At 38.5% G+C, this 15,808-nt stretch overlaps 1 protein-coding gene across 1 annotated transcript in view; it reads right to left on the reverse strand.

The window, feature by feature from the left end:
• Window positions 1-4,057: 4,057 nt before the first annotated feature.
• Window positions 4,058-15,808, reverse strand: part of LOC115223083 (vacuolar protein sorting-associated protein 13A) — a 311,737-nt gene continuing 299,986 nt past the window's right edge. Inside the window, exons 64-70 of the mRNA XM_036512095.1 lie at window positions 15,692-15,802; window positions 14,617-14,769; window positions 14,178-14,303; window positions 10,952-11,085; window positions 9,018-9,153; window positions 6,494-6,587; window positions 4,058-4,230 (exon numbers count right to left, since the gene is read on the reverse strand). Coding sequence (XP_036367988.1) covers window positions 4,058-4,230; window positions 6,494-6,587; window positions 9,018-9,153; window positions 10,952-11,085; window positions 14,178-14,303; window positions 14,617-14,769; window positions 15,692-15,802 — 927 coding nt within the window. The remainder of the gene's footprint in view (window positions 4,231-6,493; window positions 6,588-9,017; window positions 9,154-10,951; window positions 11,086-14,177; window positions 14,304-14,616; window positions 14,770-15,691; window positions 15,803-15,808) is intronic.

Here is a 15,808-nt window from a genome sequence, read left to right on the forward strand (position 1 = left end):
TATACATATATATACATATATATACATATATATATACATATAATACATATGATATATATACATTGTATATATAATATATATATATATAATATATATACATATATACATATACATGTTATATACACGGCCTTATGCTAACCACACTCCTACTATATAAGGTTGTGAACATATAGTGCAAAACATGATAGTTTAGTGTATGCAGGTTGAACTTATTGAGATCATTGTTTGACTATGAATTCTGCCAAATGCGAGCTCTCTTTTCAGGTACATGACGCCACTGTCCCCCACCCCAGGGTCTCTAGGGTCCATACCTCCCACACCCTCAGAGTTGGCACTCTCAATGTCGGCACACTGAAAGGTAGGTCTGGTGAGATTGTTGAAATGCTTGAACGTATATGTGTTGATATATGTTGCATCCAAGAAGTAAGGTGGAGATGAGGTTCTGCTAGGTTCCTCACAGGCAAAGAACACAGGTACAAGATTTTCTACGCAGGGAACACTGGCGGGGTTGGGGGCGTGGGTATACTTCTCACTGAAAAATGGGTAGATAAGGTAATTGAGGTAATCAGAGTATGCGACAGAATACTTAAGATTAGATTAGTGCTTCATCATGGATTAGCAACCACTATATCGGCCTATGCCCCTCAGCCGGAGCTACCCGATGGACAGAAAGGGTATGACACCCTACTGTAGACTACCTCATTGACGAACGACAGAGACCTTCTCTTTGTGGCTGGCGACTTCAATGGACATGTTGGACGACATGCTGGGGGCTTCCATGGTGTACATGGAGGCTATGGTTAAGGTTCCCGCAATGAGGAGGGAACCAGGCTGCTGGAGTTCTGTGATGCAAATGATCTTATGGTTTGCAACACTAACTTCAGGAAACCTACCAGCCACCTAGTCACCTACTGATTGGGCCGACATACTAGCCAAATTAACTACATCCTTGCCAGGAAAAGGGAAAGATGGCTGCTTATAAATGCCAAAACCTTCCCAGGTGAAGAATGTACCCCACAACATAGACTGGTAGTTAGTGACTTTAGTATCAGGACTAAGAGGACCACCAGAAGACGACAAACATGGAGAAGAAGGATCTGGAAGCTTAAAGATCCTGCGAATGGACAGAGACTTAGGGACATATTACTTGAAGTCTTTGACGAAGTAGAAGGGGATATAGCTTCACATGGGGTAGAAGACAACTGGAGGTTTCTAAGGGATAACCTGCTGAGAGCCACTGACCAGATCTGTAGCTGGTGCAAAGTCCCCTCTCAACCCAAAATAACGTGGTGGTGGAACAATGTTATAGACAGGGCTATTAGAGAAAAGAGACAGGCTTGGAAGGACTGGAAAAATGGTTGTATCAGACTGCCAAAAGTGAAGCTAGGAGATGGGTCTATTTAGCCAGAGGGGAAGCAGATAAGGAAAAATTTGCCAATGTTTTGTGCCGTGAGGACCAAAGACTTGAGGTATTTCGTGTTGCAAGACAATGTGTGAGAGAGAATCGTGATGTGGTAGGAGAGAAATGTGTTCGCATGGATGATGGCTGACTTGCGCTAAATGAGGATGCAAAGAGAGAGGTTTGGAGACAACAATATGAGAGGCTGCTAAATAAGGAAAATGAATGGGATAAAGAGAGTCTGCCAAATGTCAACCCAACAGAGGGACTAGCTATCCGAGTTGACAGTTCCTTGGTAGTTAAGGCAATTAGAAGCATGAAGACAGGGAAAGCCCCAGGCCCATCAGGAATTACTGCAGAGATGCTTAAAATATCTGGTAGTATCGGCTATAGCATAGTCACCCATATAGTTAACCAGGTGATACACAAAGGAGCCATACCCAATGACTGGTGTAGCAGCATAATTGTCAACTGCTACAAAGGTAAAGGTGACGCTTTAGATACAAATAGATGCAGAGGTATCAAGCTGTTGGATCAGGTAATGAAGGTTACAGAGAGGGTCATAGCCCAACTGATTAGGGAGGAGAAATACCTAGCCAAAGATAAGCCCCTGTACTTGGCTGTCGTTGACATGGAGAAAGCCTTTGACAGGGTCCCCCCGATCCCTTATCTGGTGGTCAATGAGGAAACAAGGGATAGATGAATGGTTAGTGAGAGCTGTGCAAGCCATGTACAGAGACGCTGTCAGTACGGTGAGGGTTGGTAACGAGTACACTAAAGAATTCAGGATAGAGGTTGAGGTCCACCAAGGTTCAGTCCTCAGCCCCCTATTTATCATAGTCCTTCAGGCAATAATGGAGGAATTCAAGACAGGATGCCCCTGGGAGCTCCTATATGCTGATGACCTTGCTCTAATTGCTGAGTCACTATCAGAACTAGAGGCAAAGTTTCAAGTGTGGAGACAAGGATTAGAATCGAATGGCCTTAGAATCAACCTGGCTAAAACCAAAGTCCTAATGTGTAGGAAGGCAGGCAAATCAGAAACAACTTCTGGTAGATGGTCCTGCTCGATCTGTAGAAAAGGCATAGGTAGAAACTCTATGAGATGCACCAAGTGTAAGCTATGGACACATAAGAGGTGTCAAAGGAAGGCTAACTAGGAAGATGGTTTTTGTATGTGGCAGATGCTCAGGAGCAATAAACACTGAAAATGTGCAGAGACCAACTTCCACCACATTCCAGGGAGAAAAACTAGAAATAGTTGATAGCTTCCATTACCTAGGTGCCCAAGTCAGTAGCGGGGGCGGGTGTGCTGAAAGTGTAACTGCTAGAGTAAGAATAGCCTGGGCAAAGTTCAGAGAGCTCTTACCTCTGCTGGTGACAAAAGGCCTCTTGCTCAGAGTAAAAGGCAGACTGTATGATGCATGTGTATGAACAGCCATGCTACATGGCAGTGAAACATGGGCCGTGACTGGTGAGGATATGCGTAAGCTTGCAAGAAATGAAGCCAGTATGCTCCGATGGATGCGTAATGTCAGTGTTCATACTCGACAGAGTGTAAGTACTTTGAGAGAAATGTTGGACCTAAGAAGCATCAGTTGTTGTGTGCAAGAGAGATGTTTGCGCTGCTATGGTCATGTAGCGAGAATGGATGAAGATAGTTGTGTGAAAAAGTGCCACACCCTAGCGGTTGAGGGAACCTGTGGAAGAAGTAGACCCAGGAAAACCTGGGACGAGGTGGTGAAGCACGACCTTCGAACTTTAAGTCTCACCGAGGAAATGACCAGAGACCGAGACCTTTGGAATTATGCTGTGCGTGGGAAGACCCGGCAGGACAAGTGAGACCATAACCCTTGGCCTCTACCTGGGATGTAGCCAGCCCACTTATGCATATCTTTCCTTCTTGTGACAGAAACCCTACTTGTGAAGACCTGTTGAGGCAAGTGAAAATCAAAATCGAAATCGATCAACATCAATGGAAATTGTAGCTGTGATACCAGTGCCGGTGGCATGTAAGAGAACCATCCGAACGTGGCTGTTGCCTGCGCCGCCCCGACTAGCTCCGTGCTGGTGGCATGTAAAAAGCACCATCCGATTGTGGCTGTTGCCAGCCTTATCTGGCCCCCATGCCAGTGGCACGTAAAAATCACCATCCAACCGTGGCCGTTTGCCAGCCTCGTCTGGCACCTGTGCAGGTGGCACGTAAAAAGTACCCACTACACTCACGGAGTCGTTGGAGTTAGGAAGGGCATCCTGCTGTAGAAACACTGCCAGATCTGACTGGGCCTGGCGCAGTCTTCTGGCTTCCCAGACCCTAGTTGAACCGTCCAACCCGTGCTAGCATGGAAAATGGACGTTAAACAATGATGATGATGATACATATATATATACATATACATATATATATACATACGCACACACACACACACACACACGCATACACATGATGATACATGTATAATTTATATGTATGTATGTATACGTACACACACAGACAACTGAAGTGTATGAAATTGGATGCCAAAGTTATATAACAATGGCTTCCACAAAAGAAGTGTTTAATATTTTGCAATAAAACTTGAAACTTATTTCGATAAACCAAATGAAATCGATGAAAACAAGGAAGTCTTTAAGTAGAAAAAAGCGAGGAAGAAGTCTTTAACTAACTTGTCTCACTGCTTGTGCCACTCGTTCGTCTCGAGTAAAGAGCAGCACACGTTGATGGCCATCTAAGAATGACATCCAGTATATGACGACTTTGTCACTTCGTGTTTTCCCATAGAAGGAATCCGTGAATGAGGTGGTCATGGCATCAGGTTCATCACTGTCATCTGAAATAAACGAGAAAAGTGTTAAGTTTCAAAAAATATTTTATAGTTTTGTAATGGTTTATTTACAAGAACTGAAGATGGTTGAAGTTGTGGGTTGCTAGGTTTTAATTTTGGGACTGTATAGTATGTTGTGTCCTTGAGCAAGGTTTTTCATTTCTTGTTGCTCCATTTCACTCAGCTGAAAATGAGTACCAGCTGCATCTGGGGGTTAATCATGTGATGAAATGGTGTTCCATTCAGGAGCAGTCTTGTACTCAGTGGAGGCACACAGCCTAGAGTGGGGACACATGGCTTTGTGGTTAGGGTGTTGGGCTCAAGATTGTAAGATTGTGGTTTCGATTCTTGAACCAAGCGATGCAGTGTGTTCTTGAGCAAAACACTTAATTCTGTATTGCTTCAGTCCATTCAGTTGGTGAAAACAAGTAATCTTGTGACAGTCCAGCATCCTATCCAAGACAAACCAGCAAACTGACCCTATGATCCTTACAGATTAATGTGGATTAGCCCTGTATTCAGTTACTGAAACACTCTGGAACCCCTGATAACTTCCAGTCTCATTACTTTATAGGCTCAAGGTAGGTTTTATTTTAAGTAAGGGCTCTCCAAGACTGGTGGATCCAGAAAGTGGGGAAGAAACTAAGACATCTGGGTTGCTGAAGTATGAAGCAATGCATCAAAAAGTTATGTTATCTATCCTCAGAAAGGAATCCTGGTCTGATTCCTTGCAACAGAGTGGATCCCCACCAAAGGCATACAAGGATCAGATTATGGCTTTACACCAGACAGGAAATTAAACCTATCTCCCAATATGTTAATAGTAAAGGTATATTATTGTATAACTCAAAGTCTTTCCTACTGTTGACCTCTTCATCCCTGCAGTATTACTGCTGATTACAAAGTGGCAAGCTGGCAGAATCCTTACCACACCAGCATCTGATCCATTTTCCCATTCTGTGTTCAAATTCTGCCAGAGTTAACGTTGCCTTTCATCCATTTGGGGTAAACAAAATAAGTACCAGTTGAACACTTGGGTTGATGTAATCGACTTAATCCCATTCCACCCCGAAATTGCTGGCTTTGTGCCAAAATGTGAAATCAATATTGCTGCTGGTTGATATAGACAGCAGAGATACAGGATAGTAAAAGAGGGTGAGGAATGGGGAGAAAGCGAGAGAGAGAGAGAGAGTGTGTGCATGCGTGTGCGTGCGTGTGCGTGTGTGTGTGTGTGTGCGCCTTTGTATCTGAAATGAGTGTCAGTGGAAAAGAGAAGGAAAGGAAGAACGAAGAGAGAAAGAAGAAAAAATGTGTTTACTTCTTTCTCTCTTCCTTCTTCCTTTCCTTCTCTTTTCCATTGACACTCATTTCAGATACAGTGACACACACACACATGCACTCTCTCTCCCTTTCTCCCCATTAATCAGCCTCTTTTACTATCCTGTATCTCTCTCCACCCCTGCACACTCAATAATACTATAAAAAGAGAAATCTCCTGAAAAAATTCAATCTGATGAATCCACTAGAGTGGACACAAGTGCTAATATATGATTTATAAAAATATGTGACATATTAATAAAAATCTGTAAATATAAAACCATCCAGATTTCTGACAACCTTATTTCTTCTAATATACATATATATGTATATATAAAATTTATATATATATATATATATATATATACACACACATATATGTGTGTGTGTGTGTGTGTGTGTACATGAAAAGCTTCTTTCAGCTTCTGTCTACCAAATCCACTTTGGTCAGCTTGAGGCTTTAGTAGAAGACACTTGCCCAAGGTACCATGCATTGGTACTGAACCTGGAACTAGGCGGTTGAAAAGCAAACTTCTTACCACAGAGCCATAACTGCACCTATATATTAATCCCCCAGAACTTCATGTGTACTTTGTTTTTACTGATCCCACCCCAGCTCCATTTGAACTCAGAATTTAAAGGAATGAAACTAAGTGTTGCCAAACATTTTCGTCACAATGCTCCAATGAAAACTGATGATGTCAAACTATATTCTTCCCAGATATTTATTCAGTAAGTAGGATGGCACCCACCATTGGTGATCTTGCTTAGAGAAGGTTTTTAAATGATGTTTTATGACTCAGTGGTTTGATGGAATCAGGTACACACACACATACATGCACACCCTCTCTCATTGTCTGTCTCTGTCTCTCTCTGTCTCTCTGTCTCTCTCTCTCTCACACACACACACACAGAAAAGAAAGGGAAAAGACATATAATTTATCTTAAGTACCTTCAGTGCTACTCTCTGGTAATTCATAACCATCCACAGAATCAACTCTCATAGAGAGGGACTGTACTCTCAGGTGGACATTTCCATAACCATCCTGTTAAGTAGTAGAGAAAAACAAGAAGAAACACAGTTTAAATACTTTAAATCAAACGATCATTTCACTTTCTATTCTTAGAAATAGGGTAATGAAGATTGGTCTAATTAATTAATCAGCAAACTAAAATAGTACATTGAATATTCTTTTATTCTTTTACTTGTTTCGGTAATTTGACTGCGACCATACTGGGGCACCACCTTGAAGAATTTATTTTAGCTGAATGAATTGAACACCAGTCCTTATTCTATTGGCCTCTTTTGCTAAACCGCCTAAATTATGAGGACATAAACATACCAACACTGGTTTTCAAACTGAGACACAAAGATGCACAAATATATATATGATAGGCTTCTTTCAGTTTCTGTCTACCAAACCCACTCTCAAGGCTTTGATTAGCCTTGGGTTATAGTAGAAGACACTTGCCTGAAGTGTCATGCAGTGGAACTGAACCCAGAACCATGTGGTATATGTGTATGTGTGTATGTCAAAGGAGAACTAAGGAAAAATGTAACGATCAAGAAGGTGAATGACAATGACCTTTTTGTGTGCACAGTTTGTGACAGACCATGCATGTCTTTTGCTGGCCTCAAATCTCATCTGCGAATGCATGGAAAACGAACCTCCACCAACTATCCTGCCTATATGTCTATACACACCTTTCAATGCGATGTATACCAGAAGGTTTGCAAATCTAATTGAAGCCTCAAAAGACATTTTAAGATCCACAAAGAGCAGAACTTATCTGCAGCTCTTGGTGGTCCAAATCAGATATGCAATCTTTGTGGGTGTCTTTTCAGAACATTGTTTGGTTTAAAAAGCCACCACATCAGATGCCATGATGGTGCTAAGGTATAGATGAAGGAGGTGGCCAAACTCTGCATAAGGAGTGGACAACCACCATGTATGTTTGTACAGACACAATTATGTGTATATATGTTTGTATGTATGCATGAATATTTTGTTTTTGATTATTTAAACTCTTCCTCAGAGGAAAGAGCTAGTTTCTAACAAAGTTACAAAACTCCATCATTGGAATTTAGATAGCAAAGACAATTTTACATTCTCCTAAATTGAGAAAAGTCCTACAATTTTTGGCTCTTCCATTAACACATTGTATTTGTGATGTGCGGATCAGTTGGTTGATTCCTTTTTCTGAAAATCCTAACTTGTCATCTGGGTATTTACTCACAAAATGAAGTGCACCAATTGTTATTGGCATAAATGGGAATTCTAATCTGAATACAGAAGCTGGACGTTTCGAAGCAGTTGTCCATGGTTATCTTCTTTCTCTTTGATTTTTAGAGATATTCACATCAGCAGGACAACTGACCTCAATGATGGTACATATTTTTCTTGTCCATCCCAAACAACAATATCCAGTCAATATTCTTTGAATTGATGTTTTTGTGTTCAATAACAGGGGATATTCTCTAAACCCTAGGACAGTCTTTTTCCAAATGGCATTGTATGTTGTTCTTACAACAATGTCGAGTCGTTTAGGAAGGTGGTACCTTGATGACATTTTTGAAGCAGCAGCCAATCACAAGTGTGATATTTTCCACAGAAATCTGACATAATCTACATTTTTGGTTGCATCTTGGAATGCCAAGGGCTTCACTCTCTCTTTAGTTTGTTAGATATTTAGTGACAATCTCTTGGATTGCAAATGTTCTTGGACTGCAAATTCATAGCTTTTGAAGTGTGATGTGATGTGGTCATCATGAGTCCAGGTGAGGTTTCGCTGCATGTCAATGTTGCTGTCCTCTTCAAGGTATTTTTTTAGTTTGCTAAGCATTTCCTATCTAGGTCTTATTTGAAGTATGCTGGTCCAGCTGATTTGGAGTTGTATGGGAGGTCATTAGGAAGAGAGTACTTCCCAAGGAGATCACTGCTGATGGGTAGGATATTGTTCTCTTCACTTTTCAGTACTAAGCTAATGTATTTACGTTTTTCTGCTGCTTTGTAAGTGCTGCCTGAGGAAGACGACACAACATTCGAAGCCTGTCTGTACTAATCCCATCCCTCTGCCTCCATCTCTTCTTAGGTAATGCCTGTTGATATCAATTTCCAGTTGATGTCAGTATGTATGCATGCAGGTATGACAAACTTTTGTATTTCATATCTACCAAATTCCACTTACAACCAAAGACGATGGTAGAAGACTCATCCAGGGTGCCACACAATGGAATCAAACTTGGAACCATGTGGTTGTGAAGCAAACTATTTAACTTCATGGTTCTCCTTACACCTCTACTTGACTCATACATACACAGTCCCAGAAGGACAGAAGGGAAGGTTGACTATAGCAGGATTTTAAATGTAAAGATATATAATTAAATCACTATCTGATTAACCAACAACTCTGGTAATCCAATGAAAATAAATTCTTAAACGAACAAGTAAAGAACTAATGAGAATGAAACCAACCTTTGAAATGGCAGCAGGAAAACTTGGTCTTTTACCTCCATACACATTCCACATTAATGTTCTCTCTGCAGCAGGATCATCCCACGTATATAAGATGGCCTGATTGGGTGACAACAAAGTCACCTGACTCTGATTCCTAAGGAGGACAAATGCATTAGAATGGTTAGAATTTATTTTAAGGAAATTGTCAATCATGTTTGTAGTTATAAGAAGATGTTTGAAAATAAAACATGGTTAAAAGTAGGTTGCATTGGATATGGTGATGGTGGTAGTGGTGGTGGTGATGATGACGATGATGACGATGATGATGATGGTAAAGATAACTATGATGAATGATAATGGTGATGATGATTGACTATTATGATGATGGTGCTGGGGATGAAAACAATGATGATGAGTGATGAATGAAAATGATGATGGTGACAACAAGAGTGATGAATGTGATGATTGATACAATAACGACAATTATGAGAGTGGTAGTGATGCTGCTGCTGCTGCTGCCGATGACGACAACGACAAGACAATGATGACATCAATAAGTTCTGCATATGGGAAAAAGAAAACAGATTGTTTCTCTGAGATTGTTTCCTTGACAACCTTGTTGCTAAGAGAAGATAGCAGTCTGATTCTCATGGTTAGTGATCTAAATGGACTCGATGGCCATCATGATGCACATGGAGGCTATGGATATAGTACAAGGAGTCAAGACTCAGAGTCGTCTCATGCAAATGAAGTAAAAGCTTGCAAGGTGAATTTCAGGTAACTGACCCCTTGATTACCAACCAATCACAAAAGCTAGGCAGACTTCATGTTCATTAGGAAATACAACAGAACAATAAGGCTGTCTGGAATCTAAGAAAACCAGGTGTTGTTGAATGACTTGTAAGAGGTGTTCAGCCCAAATACAGAGGTGCAGGCTTCTTGAGGAGTATATTTTACAGGAGGCAAGGTGTATCTAATGCTACATTGCTTAATGCAGAGGGGCTGTATTGTTTTATGTTGGTGGGTCACATTGAAGATTATTGCCCTCTGAAAGAAAGTTTTTGTACTGCTAAACATATTATTTTATAAAATATAAGAAACACAGTCATGGATGAGTGGTTCAGAAGTTTCCTTCCCAACCTCATGATTTTGAGTTCAGTCTCATTTTGTGACACCTGGGCAGGTATCTTTTACTATAACCCCAAGTTGACCAAAGCTTTAGGAATGGATTTGGTAGGCAGAAACTGAAAGAAATCCATTGTATGCGTGTGTGTGTGTGTATGCGAGTACTGTTGTCTTGAAGTCATGTGATGGTTGTATACAAGCATCCCCATCATACAAGCAATGTTGTTCATCTCCTGTCTTCCATGAGAAGTATTTCTAGCCATAGAAAAATATTACCTAGCTTGGAAACAAGTATGGGTTGACAACAGGGAAGCACTACCTTGCTTGGAAACAGGTAAGGGTTGGCAACAGGAAAGGCATCCAGCTGTAGCAAATCTACCTCAACAAATTTTGTCTGACCCATGCAAGCATGGAAAAGTGAACATTAAATGATGATGGTGAAAATGATGACAATAATGATGATGATGATGATTATTTACAAAAATTTTAACAAAATGTTAGATTTTCAAAAAGCAAATTTTTAGAAAAAACCTCATAAGTGAATTTCTTTTTTATTTTGTATGATTTTATTCCAAACATTTTATGTTTTACTATAATGTTTTATATAATGCAATAATTTTCCTAAAACATACTTCTTTATGAAGGCCACATATCATAATCTTTTCTTAAGACAGTGCAGCGTGATTTAAGAGACATTAGGCTGCTATTTCTAGAAGGATCCCTTGTTGCCTTCTCCAAAAGAAATTGATCATTTAATGAATTGTTGTATTCAAGTTTAAGCCAGTCCTTTGATGTTATCAGAATACAGAAAGAAAATTTATACTTACTTCTGGTGAATTTTGATGAAAATGTCATCACACAAGTTTTCTATGCGGACAGGTGCTCCACCAAGGAAATAATCTGAGAAGGAAATACAGATGGGAGTTTGGGTGCCTCCACTAACTTCAACACAAAGACCAGTCTGTGAAAGATAAAAAAAAAAGATGTATATAAAAGAAAACATGCAGAAGGAGAAATATATAAGCTGAACTGAACAAGAGTGGTTCCTAAGTAAGTATGCCATATTGGAATAGTTGGAAGAAGAGGAAGAGGTGTTTTGAAAACATTTGTTCCATCCACCCCAAAACTAAAAGACCAAGCATAGCCATGGTTCCAGGTTCAATCCCAATGAGTGGCATAATGGGTACGTAACTTCTATTTATAACTGCAGGTTGACTCAATCAAGCATTGTGAGATTTGAAACTGACCAGATAGAAACTGCAAGGGGACTCATTGGATGAGCTGTACTTGGTCTTTGGACTGTAGATTTAGTCTGTTAATCAGTTTAACACCACCACCTGGCTTGGACTTTAACTGACCTGTTAATAGGGTCCACATCTGTGGCTAGATCTTTTCTCTGAAAATAATACAACAACATAATGGAACACTTCCCATTACAGCAACTCATGAATCATGGTTGCTTTCTCCGTACTACTTTACCCAATCTTGGAGGTTCTGTGTAACAGTCTTGATTATTACTCTTCCTCCTCTAACTAAACTATACAAGAAAAACAAAATAAATAAAATAATAAAAAAAAGACAAAAAACCCTTCTAGGTTATTTTCAAATAGTTAGAATGTTGGAAGAAATGCCTTGCAATTTTTCTTCTGTTCTGAGTTCAAATCATGCAAAGATCAGTTTTACCTTTCAACCCTCCAGGGTTAGTAAATAAGATACCAGTCAAGTACACATATATAGATTTCAAATTTTGGCACAAGGCCAGCAATTTCGGGATGGGGTAATCTGATTACATCAACCCATACTCAACTGGAATTAGTTTTACTGTTCCCAAAAAGAATGAAAGGCAAAGTCAACCTCAGTGGAAATTAAATACAGAGTGTAAAGACAATGAAATGCTGCCAAGTGTTTTGCCTGGAATGCTGACAGTTCTGCCAGCTCACCACCCTAACACATATATATGCACGTACATCTGTACATACATATATACATACAAGCATACGTACTTTATATATATATATATATATATATATATATAATGTACGTATGCTTGTATGTATATTTGTATGTACATATATATATGTGTGTGTGTATATATATATATATATATATATATATATATATATATTCATTTATTTATATATATAAAAGTGAGTTTGGCTGGATATATTATGTGAGTGGATACTGTGTTGGCCCTCAGTTCAGTTCCAGTTAACAGCTAACCACAACGAGGTCAGTATCAAACTTCTGTGACTACATTTAGTTGTTAGTCACTCTGTGAATTCTTCACTTTGAGGATGACCAAAGGGGTGGACCCCAATGAAACTGCACTGACAATATTGCAAGAGTGCATTGGCAACAGTGAGTAGTCACTGCAGCAGAAACACATGTAGATCGTTATAATATGCTTTGTATAACTATGAAATAAATTTTGTTGATGTACAAGCCTCCATACTCTTTATTGAATCTAGTGCAGCCTACCATCTTGCCAGCCCTGGTTAGGGTTAGGGTTAAAGGCTGTTACACATAACCTCCAAGATTGGGTAAAGTAGTACGGAGAAAGCAACCCTGATTCATGAGTTGCTGTAATGGGAAGTTTTTGATTATGTTGTTGTATTATTTTCAGACAACCTATACCAATATGAACAATGGACCTTAAATGATGATGATGATACTTATATATGACAGGCTTCTTTCAGTTTCCATCTACCAAATCCACTTAGAAGGTTTTGGTCAGCCTAAAGCTATAATAGAAAACACTTGCCCAAGGTCCCTTGCAGTGAGACTGAATTCTGAGCTATGGAGTTGGGAAGTAAACTCTTTACAACACAGCCATGCCTGTGCCTGTAGAATATAACATTTATAGACAAAAGAAATGCATGATTGACATTCTTTATCCACTCCCATCACCAACAGTCTTGCTGGTTCTGAATAAAACTTATGGGCACTGTTGTCCCTCCAGTTGTTTTTGATCTCTTTGGTATTGGTAGTTCACTGTTAAGTTGTACCCAGTTACCCTGTTACTAATAAATCCAGCAGAATGCCACTACACTTGCTATGGCTGGAGTCACTAGAGATCCATCTATACATTCTTCAGGATAGGCATGGGGTACAACAGAATAGCCTGGCTAAGATTAACAACTGCTCATCATTATAGTTCCACTATAGAAAGGCTATGGTGTAAGTCTGGATTATTTTCGGCATCAACTTAATATTAGCCTCAAATTTTGACATGGGGGCCTGCAATTTTAGGGAAGGTGTAAGTCGGTCACATCGACTTTAGTATTCAGCTGATATTTTTTTTATCAACCTTGAACAGATAAAAGGTAAAGTTGACCTTAGTGGCATTTAAGCTCAAGATGTGAAGGTGAACAAAATGCTACTAAGCAGTTTGTCTGGTATGCCAATGATAATATTGATTTAACATGTACAGGGAGGTACAAAAGTTGCTTTCCAGTTTAAAACAATTTTTTCTAATTGAAAAAAAAAAAATTCCATTCTTGTTTTTGAACCTTGGAAATTACTTGGAAATAATTCTGGAATAAACAACCTGGAAAAAAAGTAGCCTTCCATTTTTCTCTTTCCTCAGTTATTAAAATTTTAAAAACAAAACAGCTGTAGCATGACCTTGACAGATCAATCACTAATGACAAATCAATACTTTAATAATGAATCAAATTGAACCAAAAAACAACAAAACACATGTACACACATATGCATGAGTATGCTCTCTCACACACACACACACGCACGCTCATGCACAAGCACACACACACACACGCTCATGCACAAGCACACACACACACACGCTCATGCACAAGCACACACACACACACGCTCATGCACAAGCACACACACACACACGCTCATGCACAAGCACACACACACACACGCTCATGCACAAGCACACACACACACACGCAAATAATCTGATATACTTGAAAAACAAAATGAAAAAGAAAAAAATCATTGATTGTAATTGCTTGATTAATCTTTTACTATAGCAACAGAATTTACAGATTATTTCTCAAAATATCACAGGAATAAAATACCAACCCCATTTTCCATACGTAATACTGTGCTGTGTATGGTCTTGATAGGAATGTGTGGAGAAATTGCTTTGCCATGGTCGTATTTCACAAAAATCCTGTAGGAATCTGTTATGGGCCAATATGGTACACACTAAAATGACAGAACAACAAAAATCACCAATGACTATGTTTACAGGTGTTTTTTTTTAGTTATGGCACTTCGAAAATATAAGATACTTTTTATACTTTGTAAAAATTCATTTACTCCAAACATTGGCAAAATTGCCTTTTTTTTCCATACAGATTAACTCAATAAGTTTCGATAATGTTAATCTACTAAGAGGCATTTATTTATTCATGAGTTTAATATAATCCAATTTTATAGTAATTTGATCGAGCAAGAATAAAAAAAAAATAATAAAAAAGAGATGAGAAGGTTAAACCTAGAAGGATGGATAACTTACTTCCTTGGGAGGTAAATCAAACCAAAGATCTGCGACTTCATTGTCTTCCATAAATCGAAGTCTTGAATGTGAATTGTTCATGATTAAAAAGTAGGGCATGATTGTCACAATTTTGGTTAATTTCATTTTTGACAACTGGACTTGCATCATAAACTAATAAAAAAAGCGAAATACACAAAATTTTTACCCCAAAGTAATCAGATTGTGAAACTTTTTGCACCATTTTCTTTTTTCAATCAATTTTGAAAATAATGAAGAATAAGTTGGTGTTTGGAACAAAGATTAGCATGAAGTTTTGAAGGTGGAGTTTAATTTAATTTAATTTAAGATGATTTTAAAAGCCAGAAGTTTGTAACACTGAACCAGAAACAGTCTCAGATGGATTGGTATTAAAAAAGTTTAAATACACATGATGGAAAGATCTGGATGTGAAACCATATGACCAGGATATTTCTGACTAGATACATTGCCTCTGTTTTGATTAGTTTCAAAAGTAATAAAGAATTTAGTAAAATAACTTTGTCATTATTTGGTATTTGGAAAGATGAATTAATTTGAAGTTTTGATGAAAGGTTTTAGTTTAGATTACTTTAGCCCTTTTTAGTACCATATTTCAGTTGAAAGACATTGCTTTCATTTCAGTTAATTTTGAAAATAAGGAAGAATTTAATAAAATTTGTCCTCATGAAGCTGGTGTTGGGTACATAAATTGACACAAAAGTTTGACACATTGATGTAATTTAGATTACTTTGAACAACAAATTTTATATGAATTTAACCAGGGGTAGTATCAGGGGAGTTGGTATCAAAAGGGTTTAAAAATAACAACAAAAAGTTTTACTAATGAAATTAAGGATTTTTGTTGTAAACTTTTAACTGAAATTAAATTATCACAATCTAATCAACATCAGTAATATTTCTAAATGTTTTTAAATCGATTTTGTTGGATTAAAGCATGAAATTGTTTAACAAGAAAGTTCAATAAGTTCACAAGGGGAGGAGAATGTGTAATGTTGTGGGCCTTGCTTCATGCCAAAAGAATAAAAAGTAGGTTTATGCCTTGGGTTAAACTCACCTGGTATTTGCGATTTCTCTCTTTATCATTGCAAATAATGACACCAGCACTGTTGACTGTATCCATGGAGAAAGACTGTGACCATTTAGAATCATAAACTTGTAATTTGGCCTAGAA

The sequence above is a fragment of the Octopus sinensis genome, linkage group LG22, assembly GCF_006345805.1.
Source record: "Octopus sinensis linkage group LG22, ASM634580v1, whole genome shotgun sequence".
NCBI lineage: Eukaryota > Metazoa > Mollusca > Cephalopoda > Octopoda > Octopodidae > Octopus > Octopus sinensis.